The sequence below is a fragment of the Balaenoptera physalus genome, assembly GCF_965194825.1.
Source record: "Balaenoptera physalus genome assembly, chromosome: 1".
NCBI lineage: Eukaryota > Metazoa > Chordata > Mammalia > Artiodactyla > Balaenopteridae > Balaenoptera > Balaenoptera physalus.
This window is the reverse complement of record NC_138882.1, coordinates 163399610-163423350: the sequence shown is the minus strand read 5'-3', so window position 1 is coordinate 163423350 and position 23741 is coordinate 163399610. Positions and strand designations below refer to the sequence as shown.

Genomic DNA, 23741 nt, shown 5'->3' with positions numbered 1-23741 from the left:
TTTCTTTACACCATTGCTGAGCACATCATGGACATTCAATGAATATTTAATTAATTCATTTTTGTAAAGTCAGGGATTGTGGGGATGTTTCTTATCCTTTCATTCAACAAGGCTTTTTAATGTTTCCTGAGAAGGATTCAAATAAAGAAAAAAAAAAAATTGTTTTTCCAGGTGTGTAAATTGTAGTTGAAAAGGCAAAACATAGCCATATATTTTAAAATTTGATGAATGTGGAACATTTGTTCAATGCACAGTAACATTGCGGTTTTAATCTACTTAGTTGCCAAAATAAATGGTTTAGGCAGCAGTGATGACTGTCTTAGAAGTTCAGAGAAAATGGAGCCTAAAGTTTAAAGTAGACAAAGACTGGAGGAGCCTTTTTTTTAAGATCATGGAACAATGGCTCCTCCCTAAAGGATATCTAAATACTAGATAGGATGAGAGAGGATGAAGGAGGGCAAGTTAAGGTGGGGAAGGAACATGAGCAAATGATTGTAGCTATTTAGAATCTAGAATCCTTGGAACAGAAGTAGGTATTTGTTGAGGGCTAGAGCAGTGCATGCTTAGATACCATGAGTGAATTCATTGTATTTCATATTTTTGTTCACCAGGCTGATTACCCTGGATTTTTCAGTTGGTTATTGTTGGCCAAGGTAACACAGGATGCTGCTTCTCATTGGTTTAAGTAGAGAGGAAAGAAGACAGGACCCCAGTCCCCACATTTAGAACCACTCAATAAAGAACTGTGTATTAATGGCTATAGCCCACTACTCAGCCAGATCCACAGAGGATAAGGCATGAAGCAAAAGGCTAGGGGTATTGTAGTAACTCCACATGGAAGGAAATTCAGGAGTGGGGAATTATAACCCCCTCCCTAATTTTTTTTGTTTTTAATGGAACAGTGGATTTGGGATTTATAGGGTTTTGAGACTAGGAGTCTAAAAATGTGACTTCAGGAGCAAAGAGGCTTTCTGGGGACTAGTTTGTTAGGCAGATTGAAAGAGGATGTAAAAGCAGTACTTGTCATATATCAAAACTCAGCCTGAATAAAAATGGTAACAAGCAGATAAAATCTGTGCTTGGGCTAAGAATAGCACACCCTCAAATGACCTGCTAGACCTTTGTGTTCCTGGGCTTACAAGTACGTGTAAGAATGAATACCAGCTGTAGTAGAGTTGGAGCCCTGTCTACAGATATGTCTCAGCCGTGGTTTGGATGAGGTTAGAGGGTTGGAGATGGAAAAATGTTCCTGAAGGGTAGTGACATTGTGCCAGATGATCAAGAGGAAAAAGAGATATGAATGAGGGAAACAAGGAACTATTCTACCTGGGTAATCTAGGAATTAGGTAGTAAGGACCCTGATTCTGATCTCCCTTCTCCAAATCTAGTTTTCCCTCTGATATTTTCCCTTAACTCCCTTGTCTCTTGTTCCCCTGGCTACACCGTCCATTGATCACATCTCCACAGTGGGCTCTCTTCATTCTGTGAGCTAACCATATGTCCTTGTTGAGAAATTGAGCAACTTTTTGATTTCCTTTGTACCCTCCTTACTGTACCTTTTGGTATTTTACTATCTTTCCTCAGGTCACAAGTTAAGCCATCTATTCTCATTGTCATTCTGTGCTCCCATTTCCTCTTTAGCAGTTTTATTCTTAAAGCTCAGGAGCAAGGCAAATACAGATTTGTTTCAGAATGAGAGACTAGATTTGAAATCATATATGTTTCTATAACTGTTGATGGCAAATATTAACTAGGAATGTTTCACTGTACTCCTTTTTAGAAGCTGACTGCCCACTTATTGATGAATCAGACAAGCACCAGGAAAGCAAAGACAATTTTTTGAATTCAGTTTTGTTCATGTTCAATAAAATTCTGACTGTGAAGAGACTTCATGGTTATAATATGAGCACAAGTCTTAATCCTACAAGAAAAAAATCATATAAATGTAAGTCATATAGGAAGAGTTTGCAACCTACTTCAGACTTACTTAATTGTAATAGATGTTATACTGGAGAAAACAGTTATGAATGCAGTGAATGTGGGAAAGCCTTCAAAAAGAAGTTTCATTTTATTAGACATGAAAAAAATCATACAAGAAAAAAACCCTTTGAATGCAACGACTGTGGGAAAGCCTATAGCAGGAAGGCTCACCTTGCAACTCATCAGAAAATACATAATGGAGAGAGACCCTTTGTGTGCAGTGATTGTGGGAAAGCGTTTACGCATAAAGCACAACTCGTGGTCCATCAGAGACTCCACACTGGAGAGAAGCCTTATGAATGCGGTCAATGCGGGAAATCATTCACCTGGAACTCCTCCTTTACTCAACACGTGAAATCACATACACTTGAGAACTCATTTGAATGTAAGGAATGTGGGAAAACCTTCAGGTATAGTTCATCCCTTTATAAACACTCTAGATTTCATACAGGAGAGAAACCCTATCGATGCATCGTATGCGGCAAAGCCTTTGGCAACACTTCTGTGCTTGTTACGCATCAAAGAATTCACACAGGAGAGAAACCTTATGGATGTATTGAATGTGGCAAAGCCTTCATCAAGAAGTCTCATCTCCTCAGACATCAGATAATTCATACAGGAGAAAAGCCCTATGAATGTAGCAAATGTGGGAAAGCATTTTCCCAGAAGTCAAATCTTATTGTACATCAGAAAATTCATATGTAATATTCACTTATGAATCTGAGAAAACTTTAAATATTTGATAAACCTTATTAAGTAGAGAATTTATGGTGAGGAGAAATCCACCAATCTGAATGAACTGGAAGAATAAATTCCCATTAAAAAAACCAATGCCAATCATGTTCTCAAGTGATAATAAAGTTTTTAGAGAAAAGATCACAGAAAAAGTTAATTTATAAATGCACATAGAGCTTGGAAAGTAAGCATAAATTAAACAATCAAGGAATCAGTGAAAACTACATTTACCATCTCTGATTTTTAATTTTTATAACAAATTATACAATTATGCAAGTGTGAGTATAAAATGTTTATATTATATATTATATTAAATTATATCTATTAAGAGTTTCTGCAGTAAATTTCACCATTTTTTTCTTCCAACCCTAACAGTAACATGCAAGTGAAAACATGTGGTTTAATATGTAGTATGAATTTCAGTAATATTTTCACCCATTTGCTGGCACTTTTAAGGGGTATGGCAGTGTTACTGAATCTCATTCTCAAACTTGTTATAAAGATGTATAGAATTACACATATGTATAATTTAACAAGATACCAATTGAGAGGGGGAAAGCAGTTGTATTCTGTATTACAGTAAGTACTCAGTTGAGGAAAAGAAGTATTTAAATAAGTGTGTAAATAAAACATTTGCCCTTCAAATATTCCTGTTCTTTTTCATTGATGTATTTACCTAAGGTGTAAGCATAGCTCAAGTAGTAGTTAACTAGGGTATCATCTACATTTCATTTTAATAAACTAGAGCATCATGATACTTTGCAACTTTCAGGGAGTGAGCTTTGGGGTCTATTTTTTGTTTTCTTGTAAGAAATTGATACAGGTTTAGCTCCTAGGTGTGCCTGGAATTTACCATGTGACAGCACAGGCAGCATTAATCGAGTTGAAAAGAGCACATTTTTTTTTTTGCTTAGCAACTTCACTTTGGAACGTGACATTTTGTAAGTTCCACATGTTCCCTTAAAAGGATGAACCAACTATTATTTAAGCTACAGTTTTTACTGCTGTTCACAATATTCTTTGGTAATGTCAAAAAACTTTTATGCCTTTTCTTGAGTTGTGACAAAACAGCTTGAACCTAAATTCAGAAATCAAGCCTTTTCAAGTTTAAGCTCAGTTACAACTATATTACATTGTTTTTCTCTCATTGGCCATTTTTTGAAGAGTAATGCTGAGTAATGATTATAAATGAATGATAGTGCTTTTTTTTGAACAAGCACACTAGCACTTAAGGATCTAAATTATTTACTGACTTTTTTGCTTGACCAAACTTTAGTCAGGCTCCTGAACCTTTCCGAGGCCCACTTGCACACTTACTTGTAAAATCTAGTTTTAGCAAGAACCCTGCTAAGTCATTTTAACCAGAACCGTGCACCCTCAATATCTGATCAGGTTCCTCATCCTCCATCATCCTTCAGGTGATGTCTGATCACCCTAGCCTGTCTTCAGCAGGAATCCTATAAGGCGGATTCAGCCAGAACCCTCCTTACCCGTGATGTTTTCTCTTAGTAATTTTCCACCCACTGACCCCTACCCTACTCCTTAGCTATAAATTCCTACTTGTGCATGGTGTATTCAGAGTTGAGCGCAATCTCTCCCCAACTAAAATCCCATGGCAGTGGTCCCTATACCTATCACACTGGTCCTGAGTAAAGTCTGTCTTGTCATTTGTCATCTTTAACAAATGTCACTGAATACCTTTTTTCTTTAACACTTTCCCAGTTGTTTTAGGAGGCGACATACTGGTTACACTCTTGCAGTTTCAAAATTTTCTGTTACCTTCTTTCTTTTGGAATTGTCTTCAGAATCCATTTGTCAGCCACACAGGGAATTCTTTAGGTATGTATAGTCACGGGACTTGCCTTTTTTTTTCAACTCAACAGTCTTTCTCATTTCCTACATGAAATCCTTGTTTTACCCCACTCAGTGCTTTCCATTCCCATCCTATCTCCCCTTCCCATGCCCATGCTTCTCATCTGAGAAACTCCAAACTATGTAAGGCTACAGGAAGAGGACACATATTAGGAGGCAGTAGGGAGCTCTACTGTTGTCGGCATGATGTGAGGTCCCCTTGGAAGAGCAGCTGTGTAGGTCGAGGTGGCAAGAGGTGTGCGATGGTCTGCGAATAAAACAAGGGAATTTTAATTGTAATATGTCAGGAAGCATGTTATCTAGGTTCCATAAATTAATTCACTCCCTTAAGTGGAAGAAGGAATACAGTAGAGCAAGTTAAAATATACTTCCTTGGGCTTCCCTGGTGGCACAGTGGTTAAGAATCCGCCTGCCAATGCAGGGGACACGGGTTCAAGCCCTGGTCCAGGAAGATCCCACATGCCGTGTAGCAACTAAGCCCGTGCGCCATAACTGCTGAACCTGTGCTCTAGAGCCCACGAGCCACAACTACTGAGCCCATGTGCCACAACTACTGAAGCCCGCGCGCCTAGAGCCTGTGCTCTGCAACAAGAGAAGCCACCGCAATGAGAAGCCCGTTCGCAACGAAGGATAACCTCCGCTTGCTGCAACTAGAGAAAGCCCACGCTCAGGAACAAAGACCCAATGCAGCCAAAAATAAAAAAAATTTTTTTTAAATATATATATATACTTCCTTACTGGACAAATATAAACTGCCACCTTGAGAGTTTTTGTCACTGAGCTCATTGGCTTAGGCCATACGAGATTTTGGCAAGAAGAAAACCAAAACTATGCTTAGTTCCATCCAAACATCTCAGATTCCCAGAACTCCCTAGTCTATTTGTATTCTGTGGCTGAAACAGCCATACACAATCTAAATGAGAACTCCCTCGATTTTTCCCACCTCTAAGAGTTTGTCATACCTTGAGATTTTCTTTCTTTTTTTACTTTATGAAAAGATCACTGAAAAATACCTTCTTTCTCTTTTATTTATACACAGATGGCAGATAGGGCGTTTTCTCCCCAATGAAACTTCATTTTTTTCTGATTATATCATATGTGCTAACTTTTAAGAATCAAATACAAAAAGTATAATGAAAAGAAGAAAACAGAAAAAGTGGAAAAGGCAGATGTAAGTTTAGGAGTCCTTGAGCTCTGGAAAAAGAGAGTTTAGGCTTTATAAAGGTGTAAAAAAAGTAAGGGTAACTAGAAAAGCATAGAAATATAATGTGTAACTTAAAAATCTGAAGAGAGGGCTTCCCTGGTGGCGCAGTGGTTGAGAATCTGCCTGCCAATGCAGGGGACACGGGTTCGATCCCTGGTCTGGGAGGATCCCGCATGCCGCGGAGCAACTGGGCCCGTGAGCCACAACTACTGAGCCTGCGCGTCTGGAGCCTGTGCTCCGCAACAAGAGAGGCCGCGACAGTGAGAGGCCCGCGCACCGCGATGAAGAGTGGCCCCCGCTCGCCGCAACTAGAGAAAGCCCTCGCACAGAAACGAAGACCCAACACACCCAAAAATTAATTAATTAATTAATTAATTAAAAAAAAAAAGCTTTGATTTAAAAAAAAAAATCTGAAGAGAGCAATAATGAAAACTTCATAAATCCAACAGAGCAGGAAAGGTGAAAGTTGCAGAAAACAATATAATAAATAGAAAGCCAAAAAAAAAGTAGAAATAAATAAAAGCATATCAATAATAATATTAATTGCAAATGTGTTAAACTCACCTATGATGAGGAAGAAACAATGGTCTCTTATTTTTTTAGAAGCACTTTAGTCTTTTAGTAATTTCCTTTGCAAAACTAAAAGCATATTATTTCCAGTGAGCTAGTGCATACCACTGAAAAGACAGATTGATACCACAGAAAACCTTGATTTACATTACCACCAAGATCTCATGTAATAGGAGCAGAGTAGTCCCCCAAAAGAAAAATAGGGTCTGTTACCAAAAGAAGGAAGAAGAGGAAGTTCCCTGGTGGCCTAGTGGCTAGGATTCTGTGCTTTCACTGCAGTGGCCTGGGTTCAATCCCTGGTTGGGGAACTGAGATCCTGCAAGCTGCATGCTGTGGGCAGAAAAAAAAAAAGGAAGCAGTGAGGCTGAGAAGATGTCCAATAACATTTCACCCCTTTGAACATGGACGTTCTGTTATATGACCACAGTTCAATGATCAAAATTTTAAAAAATTTACCACTGGTACAGTACTATTCTTAATCTATCATCCATAAAATTCCCCAATTGTCTCAATACTGTTCTTTTTTAAAGAAATTTTTAATTTTGGAATAATTTTAGGTTTACAGAAAAGTTTCAAAGCTAGTACAGAGAGTTCCCATATATCCTTCACCTATTGCCCCTAAAGTTAACATCTTTTATTACCAGAGCACAACTAAGAAGCCAACACCGGTTTATCACAATTAACTAAATTCCAGATTTTATTCATATTTCACTAGTTTTTCAATAAATGTCCTTTTTCTGATCTAGGATCCAATCCAAGATACCACATTGCATTTAAACCAATAATGTTTTTCTTAACAATTTTTTTTTTTTCTGGTCCAGGATCCAAACCAGGATTACCCATTGTATTTAGTTGTCATATTTCTTCAGACTCCTTTAATCTGGAACAATTCCTCAGCCTTTCAACATCTTTCATGACATTGATATTTTTGGAGAGTACAGGCCAGTTATTTTGTAGAGTGCCCCTCAGTTTTGGTTGGTCTGATGATTCCTCATGATTAGATTCAAGTTATGCATTTGGGCAAGTATATCACATAAGTGATAGTCTTTGTATTTCATGTCAGGAGGCACAATGTCAAACTTGTCTTATTACTGGTGATCTTACTTTTTTTTAATTTTATTTTAAAATTTTATTTATTTATTTATTTATTTATTTATTTATTTACTTATTTGGCTGAGGTGGGTCTTCGTTGCTGCACGTGGGCTTTCTCTAGTTGTGGCGAGCAGGGGCTACTCTTCGTTGAGGTGCACGGGCTTCTCATCGTGGTGGCTTCTCTTGTTGCAGAGCACAGGCTCCAGGTGCGCAGGCTTCAGTAGTTGTGGCATGCGGGCTCAGTAGTTGAGGCTCATGGGCTCTAGAGCACAGGCTCAGTAGTTGTGGTGCATGGGCTTAGTTGTTTCGTGGCATGTGGGATCTTCCCGGACCAGGGCTTAAACCCGTGTCCCCTGCATTGGCAGGTGGATTCTTAACAACTGTGCCACCAGGGAAGTCCCATTACTGGTCACTTGAACTTTAATTATTTGGTTAGGGTGGCATCCACCACATTTCTACATTGTAAAATTACCATTTTCCCCTTAATTAATTAATTACTTAATTACAAAGGGAAAATGGTAATTAAGTAATTTTCAGGGGAAATAATATCCTGTTCCTCATCAAACTTTCACCAAAGTGCTAGTTTTAGCACTCTGTTAATCTACCCGTTCCCCTTCCATCTTTTTTTTTTCTTCTTGAATTTTTTTTTTCCACAGAAACCATCTCTTTGTCTCACTGAAATTCCCCCAATCTAGACTTTTCAGGTCATGTTCTCTTAAACTTATTCCAAACAGGCTTTCCCCTACACCACTCCGCTGAAACTGTTCTGGTAAAGGTCACCGATAAAATTCTACTTGCTGTATCCAATGACCAAGTCATCGGCCTTAATTATTAACAGCTTAGGACGCGATGTAGCCCTCGGTTCTCTGTGAAGCATTTATTTCCACGTTGATTACAGCAGCCACATTCTCCTGGTTCTCCTCCTGCTTCACTGATCTTTCCTTCTCAGTCTCCCTGCTGAGTCCTTCTCATCTCTACAAACTCTCAACTTGGGAATATCCCAGGGCTCTATCCTCAGACCTCTTCTCTTCTCTCTATATGCTCTTCATTGGTAACCCCATTTGTCTGATGGTTTTAAAGTCTATCTATATAATGATATCTCCCAAATGTATTTCTTGCAGACATCTCTCCTGAACTCAAGCATATTTGCCCAACTTCACCACCTGGTTGTCTCTAATCGGCATCTCAAATTCAACACGTTCAAAACAGGTCCTGCTCTCTCTCCTTCTCCCTAGATGTGCTCCTCTTGCAGCCTTCTCCATCTCATCTGATGGCAATTCCATCCTTTCACTTGCTCACACCTGGAACTTGGGAGTCATCCTTGAGTCTCCTTTTTCTCTCATACCTTACATATGATCTACAGTAAATCAATATCGAGTCTGTCTTCAAACTAGACCTTGAATGCAACTACTTCTCACTAGCTCTTCTGCTACTACTTGGTCTGAGCCACCATCATCTCACTTCTTGATTATTCTAATGACCTCCTAACTGGTTGTACCCTGGCTTTCCTCCAGTTTATTCTCCACAAAGCAGCCAGAGTGATCATATTAAAACATGAGTCAGACCACGCCACTCCTCTGCTCAAAATTCTCCAGAAGCCTCTATTTTCACTCAGAGGAAAAGCTGAAGTCCTTACATTGATTACAAGTCCCTCCACAGTCTGGGCCCTCACCCCTCCTTACCTCTTTATTATTCTGCCTTCCCCAGGTACATGGCCCTCCTTGCTGTTCTTTAAATGTGTTTGGCACTTTCTGCTTCAGGTCTTTGCTCTTGCTGTTTCCTCTACCTAAAACCCTTTTTCATCTGGCATGAGTTTGCAACTTCATTTCCTTCAGGTCTTTGCTCAAATATCTCCTAAGAGAGGCCTTCCTGGACTACTCTGTTTAAAACTGCAGCCCTCCACTACTGCCTATCCCCTTTCATTGCACTATTTTTCTCCATAGCATTTATCAATATCTAATAAAATAGAACATTAGCTCCACGAGGCAGCCATTTTTGTCTGTTTTGCTCACTACTCCATACCCAAATCAATGTCTGGTATATAACAGAAACTCAGGCAACATGTTTTTGTTGAATGAATATTAGATATATGCTTACGATAAGGCCTGACAGTATACACACATTAAAAAAAAAAGAAAAAAAAGGGACTTCTCTGGTGGTTCAGTGGTTAAGAATCTGCCTTCCAATGCAGGGGATGTGGGTTCGATCCCTGGTCAGGGAACTAAGATCCCACATGCCACGGGGCAACTAAGCCCATGCGCCACAACTACTGAGCCTGTGGGCCACAACTAGAGAGAAGCCCGAATGCCGCAATGAAAGATCCCATGTGCTGCAACTAAGACCCTATGCAGCCATAAATAAATTAATAAATAATAAATAATTTTTTTTAAAAAGAGAGAGAGAGAGCTGGGGCTGAGGGGTGAAGGAGAAAGGTCTGAAGAAACCTATAGAAGAGAAATTGTCCCAAACCTCGTCTGGGTAAAGGGTTTTTTTTTTGCATACTATAATTCATGACTTCCTTCTGGGAAAAAAATGATCATTCCTGATAAGCAATTTCTAAATGACTTTAATGGAATTAAGACTTGTTATAGAAACTAGTTATCCACCTAATCTGATGCCTGTTAGATACACTCTCATTTTTATAGCTCGCCAACGATTATGTAACTCTTCTCTTTTCCTATATAAACTTTTCCCTGAGTGAAACTTGAAATTGCCCTCTTGCTGTTCCCCTACAGCTAGATTGTAATAAAGCTTTGAAACATACTCATAACTAAGCTGTCTGAAACTAAAAACCTTTTTAACAGGGATCTAATACATTAATTTACATAGTTTAGATTTTAAAACTATTTACAGATGATATGTTATCACAGTGTTACTAACTTTAATTCTTTTTAAAAATAAAATGAAAGAAGAAACCCTTCCTTTAAATAAATTACTGTTTTCTATTTACCACGTCTATACGGCATATGTTTTCTATATGTCACAGACTAGAAATCTCCGCTAGATGAAGAGGAAATCCCTGAGGCCTTCCGGACATAAACTCCAGGAGCCGTATGGGAAATGTAGTCTCTGGTGGATTTCCCCAGAGAACCCTGGGGGGAGGGTCTGAGTGGGTCGCTACTTCCGCACACACGCAGTGGGGACCTCCGGAAGTGTTTGCGTTCCTCCACGTGTTTCAGTACTGAGCGGCGGGTGAGCCAGAAGGGCTTGAGGGACAGGTGGAGAGCAGAGACCGGCTTCTCAGTTCATGTGAAGAAAGCAAAATTATAGGTAACTCCTATGCGCGGGGGCATTTGGCTCAGAGGAAGCCGAGTAAGGGCTGGGCTCCTTTCTGCCCAGGTCTGGCTGGGGCGTGGCGGGCCAGTCTGCGTTACTGTTGTAGGTAGTGTGGACCGCGTAGGGAGCCCCGCCTGTGCGTTGAGCCGTAACTCATCTCATTCCACAAGATTTTTGACTCGCCGAAGGCAGTAAACCCCTTCAAAGCGGCGGGGAAGAGAACCAATACAGCCAGTGCCAGACACTGTTAAGCACATTATTTTAAAGTATTGGCATTCGTTTATCACGATGACTTTGTAAGTGTACTCATCGTTTTACAGGGAGGTATGAAGCTGCTTCAATCACACAGCTAGTTAGTGGAGGAGCGAATATTCAAACTCAGTGCTATTTTACCCAAATTTCATTATTTTTGCAACATAGTACTTTGCCTAAAACGAAGAGTTAGTTTGTATTCTTCTTGAGGAGTGAATGCTAAATGAACTTCAACTTGTGATCATTGTTATTGAGAGAACTCTTGGTGTCTCTGCAGGAAGACTGTGTAATTGAACCTGAGGGTCCCTCTTGCGTATTCCTGCCTGTTTCAGTTTCCAGCGGCCCTGGTTAAAATCTACAAAAAGCCAACCTAGGGCCACAGGATGGTGAGTTTAAAGAATCGCGGCCCAACGTGAAGGTTCCCGTTGCAGGAGTGTTGCTTCTCCATCAGAGTAACCCCAGGAAGAGGCTCTCCTGGCCTGTGACTTTTTTACCCCATTTCAGTTGAGACAAGAATCAACTTTTGTCTCTACTATCTAGTGAGAGTAGGGCTTGACTCATGGCATTACATGTAAGTACCATCAAGGACTGTGTTTATGGAGGTGTTGCCCCAAATGTTTGAGGAGAGAGGTGAGAATTACAGAAAATGAAGTGTGGGTTTATGTGGTCAGGCTCCACAGGAAAATGAAACTCACAGGAGGAGAATGAGGGTATGGTCAAGGGAAAGAAGAATCAAGAGCTACTACAGAAGAAATTCTGCTTCTTTCCTAAACACATTTATTCATTCCTCTTCTCTCTTTCACCCTCTCTCAGGCTCTCACAAACACACATTCACACCAGTGCGTTCCCTTCCTCATTGCTTCCTTCACAATTAAGCTGGCTCCTTACTATTTTAGTTGTCATATTTGCCCTTTGGGGTTATGCTGATTCCCTTTCTCCCCTTACCTAAATGCAGAACTAGTTTACAGAGTAATCACAGCCTCATGGTGCTAGAAGGACTTTAAGGAGTCTTCTGGTTCTGCTTCTTCATTTTAAGGAGATGGCAATTGAGTGCTAGAGTCCCACAGCTTGTTAGTGGCTGAGTCAGGTCTGAAATCCAGTCTTCAATTCCCAGACTGTTCTTTTTCCTGCATCACAGTTCAAAAGTTTTGCCATGGGACTTACCTGGTGGTGCAGTGGTTAAGAATCTGCCTGCCAATACAGGGGACACGGGTTCGAGCCCTGGTCCGGGAAGATCCTGCATGCAGTGGAGCAACTAAACCTGTGCACCATAACTACTGAGCCCCTGTGCCACAACTACTGAAGCCTGCGCACCTAGAGCCCATGCTCTGCAACAAGAGAATCCACCGCAATGAGAAGCCCACTCACTGCAATGAAGAGTAGCCCCCACTCGCCACAACTAGAGAAAGCCCACAGGTAGCAACGAAGACCTAGCGCAGCCAAAAATAAAAAAATAAAAATAAAAAAAAGTTTTGCTGCACCACAGCGGCATGCAGGATCTTAGTTCCCTGCCCAGGGATTGAACCGGTGCCCCCTGCAGTGGAAGCGCAGAGTCTTAACCACTGGCCTGCCAGGGAAGTCCTCTGCATCACTGTTCAGTTGGACCAAAGTTGCTTAATAAGTTTCTTTTGAAAACATGTAACAAGGAGTTTGATTCATTCAGCAAATACTTGCTGAGTGTCTGTTGTGGACCAAACACCATTCTGGTACTTGGTGTACCACAGTGAGCAAAACAGAATCTATGTTTTTCCATGGAGGTAGAGAAACAAAAACCAAATAAACAGATACACAATCTGTCATTTGATAGTAGGTGCAATGGAGAAAAAGACAGAGTAAGGGTGTACAGAGTGGTGGTGACTGTGAGGGAGGAAGCTCTTTTATCTGAGGTTGTCAAGAAAAGCCTCGCTGCTAAGTGACCTGTAAGCAGAGACCTGAAGGAATGTAGAGAGTGAGCTGTGCAGTATCTCGATTTTTCCCTGGAGGAGAACAGCCCAGGCAGAAGAGATGTGCAGAGATCCTGAGTAATCATCCTTGGTATTTTGGAGGAAGAGCAAGAAAGCTGAATGTCTCATCAGAGTGACTATAAGAGGGTGCTTGAAGGATTGAAGTAGATGAGGTTAGAAGAGGTGGAACCGAGATGTTGTAGGGCGTTACAGACCTTTGTTTAAATTTTATATGTATATTTTTAAACTGTATATATTTACATGTATGTGTATATGTATATATTTGAAAAAATAATACATTATAAATATTTAAAAAGTACAAATATGTAAAAAAATAAAATAGAAGTTACATATGATTCTGCTGTCTTTACAACCCTAAATAACAGTTATTTACATTTTGGTAAATAGCTATTATTTATTTGCAGAGACCACCAAGCTTGTGTGTCTCTGTATCTGCGTGCATATTCTTTTAAAAGGGGAGGGGAGGATCATGTTATATATTTTAACGTACTTTTTTCACCTACAAATATAAATGGAACCTCTTTCCAAAGCAGTATCTTTCTACAGCATCTTTTTTTTTAAATCAACACTGTTAATGGACATTTAAGCTATCATCTTTTTTTTAAAATCAACACTCTATTAATGGACATTTAAGCTATTGTCTGTGTTTTCATATTATAAGCAATGATATAAAAACATTATTTTTCATCTCTCCCTTTCTCCCCTTTTTTATTTTTAAAAATAGTCACAGTCTTATTGAGTGCTTACCACATATTGTTCTGAGTGGTTTCCATGTATTCACTTATTTAATCCTCGTAAAAATCCTATGATGTGTGTACTATTATCACCAGCGTTTTGCAGATAAGAAAACTGAGGTATAGAGTAGTTAAGTAACTTTCTCAGGGTCATTGCTGCTAGTAAGTGGAGTAGCTGAATTTGAACTCGGTTGCCTGGCTCCAGAACTCAGGCTTTTAACTTCATATCCATCAATTTTTATTTCTTTGGGATAAGTTTCTGGGAGAAAAGAAATCACTAGGTCAGAAATTAACAATAAATTGTAATAGATCAATGGGCAGAAATGTATACATCTACCCAAGAGAGACCATCCTTATCCAAGTTTCCTGTGATCATATCAGGATTAAAAGTGGACAAGTTGGTCTTTCTATAACATGGACTTCCCTGCTTGTTTGAAAAGTCATTCTTTCCCCAGTAGCCTTTTTTGTAGCTGGCATACGGGTACTTATTTCTAGGCTGGAAAGGCAGGGGACTCCCCCTGTCTTGTTTTCGTAGATAGGTGTCCTTTCTCATGAGCCGCAGAAAGCGACCAACGTCCAGGCAAGATATCCATCCATCCATACGTCTATCCATCCATTTATTCATTCAAATTCCACTTTGGTTTCTGGTGAATTTGAAGTGACTTGTAAGACTCCATATATTAAAGTGGAAAAGTATTAATAGGTAAGAATATAAATGGGAAAAATATAGATTGAAATTTAAATTGAAGAAAAATTAGAAAATTGATACGGAGGCCGTAAGGTCTGCACATACTTTGTAATGTTGAGATGCAAATTTATGCTTAATCTTGGCAGTCATAAAAACAGGATACCCAATCAGTGACGTTATTGGCCATGTCCTAGAGAATAAGGTATAACAATTCCATAGATAAAGATTTTCCTGGCACTTATCGTGAAAGAAAAAAATTTGATGATTTGTCATAAATGAGTAGCCGTCTTCATATGACTGTTTTTCAGTGTCCCTTTGTATAGGCAGAATACATGAGGCCAAAACAATGCTCAGTGAACTTAGTATTATCTTATTCCTTCTCTTCCTCTCCCTCTCTCCATATATATGTACGTATACGTATGTATATATACGTATGTGTGTATATGTATATAGTGGGACAGTTTTAATATGATTTTCTTCTATCACAAATTTTAATTCTAAATCAAGTACGTAGTTTTTAGTTATTCTAGGTAACTTACTGCAAACTCTGAACATATGAACATAATTAGAGGAATTGCTCTGAATCCCCTCCACGTACCCCAGTGGTGCTCACTTCAGGTCGAAGATGAATGTACTATTACAGGGATCAGTGACATTCCAGGATGTGGCCGTGGACTTCACCCTGGAGGAGTGGCAGCTGCTGGGATGTGCTCAGAGAAAGCTGTATTGGGATGTGATGCTGGAGAACTTTAGAAACCTCATCTCAGTGGGTAAGGACAACTTCCCTGTGTAACTCAGGATATACTAATAGTACCCTTCCTTTAAGACTTGAGAAACCTGTGAACATTCTGAAGCATTAGTAAGTTTGACCCTGAATTTTAGTGGTCAAAGAATCTTTTTCTTTTTTTTTGCTATTTCTGTTTGTTTGTTTGTTTGTTTATGGCCGTGTTGGGTCTTCTTTGCTGCGTGTGGGCTTTTGCTTTCTCTAGTTGTGGCGAGCGGGGGCTACTCTTCGTTGCGGTGCGTGGGCTTCTCATTGCGGTGGCTTCTCTTGTTGCGGAGCACGGGCTCTAGGCGCGTGGGCTTCAGTAGTTGTGGCCCATGGGCTCAGTAGTTATGGCTGCGAGCTCTAGAGAGCAGGCTTGGTAGTTGTGGCGCACGGGCCTCGTTGCTCCTCGGCATGTGGGATCTTCCCGGACCAGGGCTCGAACCCATGTCCCCTGCATTGGCAGGCGGATTCTTAACCACTGCGCCACCAGCTTAGTCCGGTCAAAGATTCATAATCCCCTTTGGGGATCAGGTAGTATGTTTAATGCTTCTGCCTCCCAAATGAAGAAGGGTCTTTTCTGTTCTAAAGCTTGTTTGTTATCTTCACAGGCCCTAAGACTCCAGGAGGCAAACCCGAATTGTGAGGTAGTCGTTTGTTCCTAGCACTTTGTCCCCAGTTCTGTGTTGTTTCCCATGAACAGGGTGTCCAGTCACCAAAACAAAAGTGATCTTCAAGGTGGAGCAAGGACAAGAGCCATGGATGGTGGAGGGAGAGAACCCACGTTGGCGCTCTCCAGGTGAGTCAGAGAAAGCAGGTAGATGGGAGTCTCTGGAACTGAGATCCCAGTTGGTGAGTGAGGGACAGGCACCTCTGAAATACTTTGCAGGAAGCACCTCTTAAAACCACACACCTTTGAAAGTGACTGGGTACACCTGACACAACATCCTCAGATCCCCAGATGGCACCTTCACTTGCACTCTTCCACGTGGCTGCTCTTTCTGTTTCTCAGCTCTTGTGTGGGAGGATGTCCTTCCTCTCTGCTCTGGCTCCTCACGCTGCCTGTTCTGTCGAAGTGCTTGTTGGTTCTCCCAGTTCCTAGAATCCTCATTCTTCTTCCCCCCTCAGCATGATGGCCGATCTTTCCATACATCAATTTCTAATAATGTAATCAGATTGTGTTTATTTGAGACATAAGGAATGAGGTAAGAGTCCAAATTGTTACATTAATAAGATTCTCCCTTGATGGAAGGCAATCTCAGAAACAGTGAAGAATTGCCTTCTCCTCCATTTTCCCTAACATTATTATATCAGTGGACTTAGCATTAGTTTTGAGCAGTGTTTTGGACATGGTGTGGCACCATAGTAACAGTAGTCAGAGTTAACTTTCTTAACCACACAGTATATAAAGGCAAAAGTTGGTAAAGCCTAGGAGTCTTATGGTTCAGATCCCCAGAAATCATGGAATCTGTATGTGTGGAAACCAAAATGTGAAATTTGAGTTAAAGAGTGTGGTGTCAGGGGCAAAGCAGAATTTTGGAGGCTAGTACATCTGGAAGGTTGAAAGAGGTTATAAAAAAATAGGATTATTTATCAGGAAAAATTCTTATCAAGTAGTAGAAATAACTGATGATAGAAGCAAAAGAATTGACATCTGGTCTCTTTTCAACGTTCTGCTGAGCCTCTGTGTTCCTGGGTATGTGTAGACGTTGGAGAATGAATCCTAGCTAGAAGTGGAGTTGGAGAACTTTCTACAAATAGGCCTCAACTGTGGCTTGGGTGGCTAGAGAGGATATAGGAAAGTGCCTATAGGTAAAAGGGAGTTAATGGCTTGACAGTTCTTTGGTGGTTGTGTGCAGGATAAGGAAGGAGAAGGAGAAATGTGTGAAAGAGACTCGGGAGCATCCTAACAGGATAACTTAATTCTTAGATGTTGTAGATTTTGACTCTGGTCAAATTTCCCCAACCCAATCTAGCTCTTCTCATTTCTCAGAATGCCTTTATCTCCTTGTTCCCCTGATTACCCTCCTCATTCATTCCTCTGAAATGGCTCTCCCCATTCTCAGAGCTACTCTGCATCCTTGTTGAGAGCCCTTTTTAACTTTCTTTGTCATTGTTATAACATTACTTTGTGCCTATTTTACCGTCTTTCACAGAATGGAAAGTCATATTTATAAATAGAAAAAGCTACTTGTTCTCATTATTGTTTTCCGGAAGCCTCCATTTCAGCAGTTTCTTCTTAATGCCCAGAGCAGGACAAATGCAGATTTCTTTTTTGTTTTGTAGTCCAGAATGGGAGACTAGACCTGAAACCAGAGACTTCTGGCATGTGTGTGGTAAAAAAAAAAAAAAATGCATAATATGAAACTTACCCTCATTGGCAAACTTTTAAGTGTATAGTACAATATTGTTAACTGTATACACATTGGTGTACAGGGGATCTCTAGAACTTCCTCATCTTGCAGGACTGAAACTCTAAACCCATTGAACAACTCGCCATTTCCCACTCCTCCCTGCCCCTGGCAACCACTACTCTACTTTCTGCTTAAATAGGTTTGACTATTTTAAATACCTTATGTAAGTGCTATTATGCAGTTTTTGTCCTTCTGTGACTGGCTGATTTCACTTAGCCTAATGTCCTTGAGGTTCATCCATGTTGTAGCATATGAAGGATTTCCTTCTTTTTTAAAGTATGTATATACCATATTTCCTTTATCCATTCATCTGTCAGTGGACATTTAGATTGTTTCCAACTCTTGGCTATTGTGAATAATGCTGCAGTGAGCACAGGAGTGCTAATATCTCTAGGAAATCCTGTTTTCAATTTTTTTGGTAAATACCCAGAAGTGGGATTGCTGGATCATATGGTGGTTCAATTTTTGATACTTTGAGGAAACTCCATACCGTTTTCCATAGTGGCTGTACCATTTTACATGCACACCAACAGTGCACCAGGGTTCTAATTTCTCCACAGTCTTGCCAACACTTGTTATTTTGTTTTTTTGTTTTTTAATAATGGACATCTTAACAGGTGTGAGGTGATATCTTATTTTGGTTTTGATTTGCATTTCCCTGATGATTAGTGATGTTGAGCATCTTTTCATATACCTGTTGACCATTTGTATGTCTCCTTTGGAGAAATGTCCATTAAAGTTCTTTGCCCGTTTTTTGCTATTGAGTTGTAAGTGTTCCTTATATATTTTGGATATTAATGACTTATCCAATATATGTTTTTAAAATATTTTTTCCCATTCTGTAGGTTGCCTTTTCACTCTATTAATTGTTTCCTTTTCTTAACAGAAAGTTTTTAGTTTGCTGTAGTACCACTTGTCGTTTTTGCTCTTGTTGTCAGTGCTTTTGGTTCCCTATCCAAGAAATCATTGTGAGCACCAATATTCTGAAGTTTTCCCCTATCTTTTCTTCTAGGAGTTTTATAGTTTCAGATCTTATGTTTAAGTCTTTAATATATTTTGAGTTGATCTTTGTGTGTGGTGTAAGATTGGGGTCCAATTTCACTCTTTTACATGTGGGTATCTGGTTTTCCCAGCACTATTTGTTGAAGAAACTATTCTTTCCCCATTGTGTTGTCTTGGCACACTTCTTGAAGACCATATATGCGTGGGCTTATTTCTGGGCTCTCTATTCTTTTCCATTGGTCTATATGTCTGTCTTTATGTCAGTACCATAAAGTACAGTTTTGATTACTGTAACTTTGTGATGTGGTTTCAAGACAGGAAATGTGAGGCCTGCTGCTTTGTTCTTTCTCAAGATTGTTTTGGCTCTTGGGAGTCCTTCGTGGTTCCATAAGAATTTTAGAATTGCTTTTTCTTTTTTTTTTTTTTTTTAGTTAATTAATTTATTTTTAAATTTATTTTCGGCTGCATTGGGTCTTCGTTGCTGTGTGTGGGCTTTTCTCTATTTGCGGCGAGTGGGGCCTACTCTTTGTTGCGGTGCACAGGCTTCTCATTGGGGTGGCTTCTCTTGTTGCAGAGCACGGGCTCCAGCCATGTGGGCTTCAGTAGTTGTGGCACACGGGCTCAGTAGTTGTGGCTTGCGGGCTCTAGAGTGCAGGTTTAGTAATTGTGGCACACAGGCTTAGTTGCTCTGCAGCATGTGGGATCTTCCCAGACAAGGGCTCGAACCCTTGTCCCCTGCATTGGCAGGTGGATTCTTTTTTATATATATATAAATTTATTTATTTTATTTATTGATTTTTGGCTGCGTTGGGCCTTCATTGCTGTGCACGGGCTTTCGCTAGTTGCGGTGAGCGGGGGCTACTCTTCGTTGCGGTGCACGGGCTTTGTATTGTGTTGTCTCCTCTTGTTGCGGAGCATGGGCTCTAGGCACATGGGCTTCAGTAGTTGTGGCATGCAGGCTCAATAGTTGTGGCTCGCGGACTCCAGAGTGCAGGCTCAGTACTTGTGGTGCACGGGCTTAGTTGCTCTGCAGCATGTGGGATCTTCCCAGACCAGGGCTTGAACCCATTTCCCCTGCATTGGCAGGCGGATTCTTAACCATTGTGCCACCAGGGAAGTCCCGGCAGGAGGATTCTTAACCACTGCACCACCAGGGAAGGCCCCTAGAATTGCTTTTTCAAATTCTGCAAAAAATTCCACTGGGATTGCACTGAATCTGTAGATACATTTGGGTACATTTGGGACATTTTAACAATAGTCCATGAACACAGAAAATGGAAAATGTCTTTCCATTTATTTGTGTTTTCTTTAATCTCTTTCAGAAGTGTTTTGTAGTTGTCAGTGTACAGGTCTTTCATCTCCTTGGTTAAGTTTATTTTATTCTTTTTGATGCTATTGTAAATGGATTGTTTTCTTAATTTCCTTTTCAGATTGTTTGCTTTTAGGGTATAGAAAGACAACTGACTTTTGTATGTTGATTTTGTATCCTACAACTTTGGTGAATTTATTAGTTCTAACAGTTTTTTCATGGAATCTTTAGGGTTTTCTGAATACAAGATCATGTCATCAATGAACAGAGATTCTTTTACTTCTTCCTTCCCCGTTTGGATGTTTTTTGTTTCTTTTTCTTACCTAATTGGTCTAGCTAGGACTTTAGTCCTATGTTGACTAGAAGTGGTCAGAATAGGCATCCTTGCCTGAAAACATAGACTTTAAAATTTTCTTTCTATTACATGATATTGGAAGGAGTAACTGAGAACTGAGAATATTTCATTTTACTCCTTTTTAGAAGTTATCTGCTTACTTGATGATGAGCTAGAGGGACAGGAAGGAGAAGGAAGCAAAGACAATTTTTTGAACGAAGGTATGTTCACCTTCAAGAAAACACTGACCAACGAGACAGTCCAAAATTGTAATCTGAGTATAAATTTTATTTCTTCAAGACAAAAACAACATAAATGTGAATCAAATGGAAAGTGTTTGCAACCTAACTTATACTTTCTTAGTTATAATAAAAGTTATATCAGAGAAAACTCTTATGAATACAAGGAATGTGGAAAAGCCTTCAAAAACAAGTTGTGTCTTATTAGACATGAAAAAAAGCACAGAAGGAAAAAAACCTTTGGGTGCAGTGAATGTGGGAAAGGCTTCCAAAAGAAGTCTCGTCTCATTAGACATGAAAAAAAGCATACAAGGAAAAAAAACACCTTTGAATGCAGTGACTGTGGGAAAGCCTTTAACAGTAAGGGACACCTTGCAGCTCATCAAAAAATTCATAGTGGAGAGAGACCCTTTGTGTGCAGTGATTGTGGGAAAGCTTTTACGCATAAAGCACAGCTCGTGGTCCATCAGAGACTCCACACTGGAGAGAAGCCTTATGAATGTGGTCAATGTGGGAAATCATTCACCTGGAACTCCTCCTTTACTCAGCATGTGAAATCGCACACACCCGAGAACTCATTTGACTGTAAGGAGTGTGGGAAAAGCTTCAAGTACAGTTCATCCCTTTATAAACACTCCAGAATCCATACAGGCGAGAAACCATACCGATGCAGAGAATGTGGCAAAGCCTTTGCAGACTCATCAGTGTTGGTCATGCATCAGAGAATTCATACAGGCGAGAAACCCCACGGGTGCACTGAATGTGGCAAAGCCTTCATCAAGAGATCACATCTCCTTAAACATTACTCAACTCACAGCAGAGCAACAAAATAAATGCAACACATGTGGGAAATCTTTTAACTGGAAGACACATCTCATTCTCCATCAAAGAAGTCATAAAAACAAGGGAGCTTTGTAAATGTGGGAAAACTTAAAATTAGCCTTTTACTGAAGCAGCAAAGAATTCATCATGAGAAAAACCCTATCAGTTGAATAAATGTGGAAAGGCATGTTCTGAAATTCATGTTCTATAAGTGATATTACTAATTTTATTGAAAAGATTACAGAAAATTTTGAGCTACAGACAACTTTACAGTAAAACTGAGGAAGTTGTGAAAAAATTGAATAATTAAGGCATCAGACTGACTATAATTGCATGTGTACACTGCCCCTGATTTATGATTTTTACACAATTTATACAAATGTCTGCACTGCTTAAGAAATTTGTATAACCGTGGGTTTGAAATATATGCTATGCACATTATACAAAATTATATCTGTTATAATGATGGTTGCACAACATTGTGAACGTACTTAATGCCAATGAATTGTACACTTAAAAATGGTTTAGATAGTACATTTTATGTTCTGTATATTTTACTACAATAAAAAATGTATAAATAAAACTTAAACCCCTTCTAAAATTATAGCTATTAAGATCTCTGGTAAACACCATCATTGTCTCTTCAAAGCCTAAAATCGCCATATCCAGAATTGCCAAATATAAATGAAATAATATGGTTTATTATGTAGGATGAAGGTCAGTGCTATAAACTTGATCTCTAACCATTTCGTGGCACTTATGAGCAGTTACGGCAGTTGTTACTGAGCCTTCTTGAGCCTCCTCTTAAATAATAATCAGGGACAGTTATGAAGTCTTCTGCTCTGCTCAGCTGAGGACATTGTGTAATATGTTTTCTTCTCTGTGCAAAACGTGTGTGTGTGCATGTGTGTGTATGTGCGTGTGTGTATTTAATCCTGATTAACCGGACACTGAAGAAAGAAAACAGCTGTGTTCTGTATTACTCTAAGCACTTAGTACAGGGAAAGAGGCATTTCTCCAGATAAATAGTCATAAATAAAAGCCATCCAATTTTACTGCAACAGCTGCATAAGTAGGAGTGAACCTAAAGCAGTATATAACTGGGGTACTTAGTTTAGAAAAATTAGGTGTCACAATACTTTGTGAGACTTCTGGAAGGAAATTATTAAAATCAATATTATTGATTAAAATAAAATTAAATTGTCTATATTATTATTAAAATCAATTATTACCTTTTTGTTTAGGAAATCGATTCAGAGATATCTCAGGCTTGTTTGGAAATTTCCAGGTGACTACCATAGGTATCATATCAAGCTATATTGAAAAGTGTTTCTGCTTCCTTGAACTTCTTAGCAACTCTTTTATAATTTGACATTACATAAATTCTGTGTATTGCCTTTAAAGACACATGAACTCACAATGATTTAAGTGAAAATGCTGTATTCCACTTTAAGTGTTGCTTGCTAATATGAGTCTTTAAGCCCTTTCTTCAGACTTGGTTGAAGCTTAGGTACTGCATTGAGCTTGAACCTATATTCACAAAATCAGGTTTTCTCTTGCAAACATAAGTTTTGGGATTATATGTGTGAACTTGGAATTGTTTTCCCTCATTAACATTTTTGCAGGATGATGATGACAGACGTGAATGAGAGTGATTTTCTGAATATCCATCAAATCTAAGTGAAGCCTTGTCTTACAGAGTTTTCATTCTGAGACTGTATGCTAATTAAACTTAGGTAGTCACACCAAATCACTTGGCAAACCACAGAAGTATATATGTAACTTAATTATAAACTCAGGGATCTTTTTTCAATTTTGACTGCCTTTTCTCTCACTTCCCTTTAAAGCTGTTCTTTTGCCTTATTTAACATTTTCTCTTCCCCTCCTAGCTCTTTCTCAGCTCCTGACTTTAGCAGTAATATTAGTATCTGAGCAAATATAAAGTTTAAGACAGCAAGAAGACAGACACCCTTGGAGGGTGGGGACTGTCTCATTGCTGCTAGAATGAGTATTTGGTATTATGATCTGAGCTCTGAATTAAACTATTTGTTCCCTTTCTTAATTAACAGAGTAAAATAATTAGCTAAGTATGAACCATAATGAAACAAAATTAAATAGGTGTTTAAAAAGTTGAAACAAAGAAAAAAAATTTTTTTCTATTAAACCAAGTCATTGTCAGGCAATAAAACAAAATCATGAATCTCACTAATTCTAATGCATTTCATGGGTCTAGAGCTCACATTTGTGAGATATGCAGAAAATCATGTCTAATAATAATCAAATATACAAATTATTTTTAAGTAAAGTCAAGTGAATTTGAAGTTCTTTTAATAAAACATATACATTTTTATTGAATAAAATAGGATAAGGGGTACTAGACATTTACATATATTTGGAAGACTCTTATATCTGCCAAGACCCTGTTGTTGGTGATTGTTATGATCACATGTTATTGTAGTGTTTTACTTTCTTGAACATATTTAATATA

At 39.2% G+C, this 23741-nt stretch overlaps 1 protein-coding gene across 19 annotated transcripts in view; it reads left to right on the top strand.

The window, feature by feature from the left end:
• The window catches only part of ZNF684 (zinc finger protein 684), a 41021-nt gene extending 19179 nt beyond the window's left edge, over positions 1 to 21842 (top strand). For 9 of the 19 annotated variants that reach the window (XM_082445260.1, XM_082445275.1, XM_082445259.1 and 6 more), the window contains 4 exons: positions 1781 to 10723; positions 11259 to 15137; positions 15837 to 15932; positions 20339 to 21842. In XM_082445260.1, the coding sequence (XP_082301386.1) occupies positions 14993 to 15137; positions 15837 to 15932; positions 20339 to 21264 (1167 nt within the window). In that variant the 5' untranslated portion in view covers positions 1781 to 10723; positions 11259 to 14992 and the 3' untranslated portion in view covers positions 21265 to 21842. Of the gene's footprint in view, positions 1 to 1780; positions 10724 to 11258; positions 15138 to 15836; positions 15933 to 20338 lie in introns of those variants that run through there. The other 10 variants (XM_082445265.1, XM_082445258.1, XM_082445270.1 and 7 more) reach the window with 5 other exon arrangements.
• The last annotated feature ends 1899 nt before the right edge of the window (positions 21843 to 23741 follow it).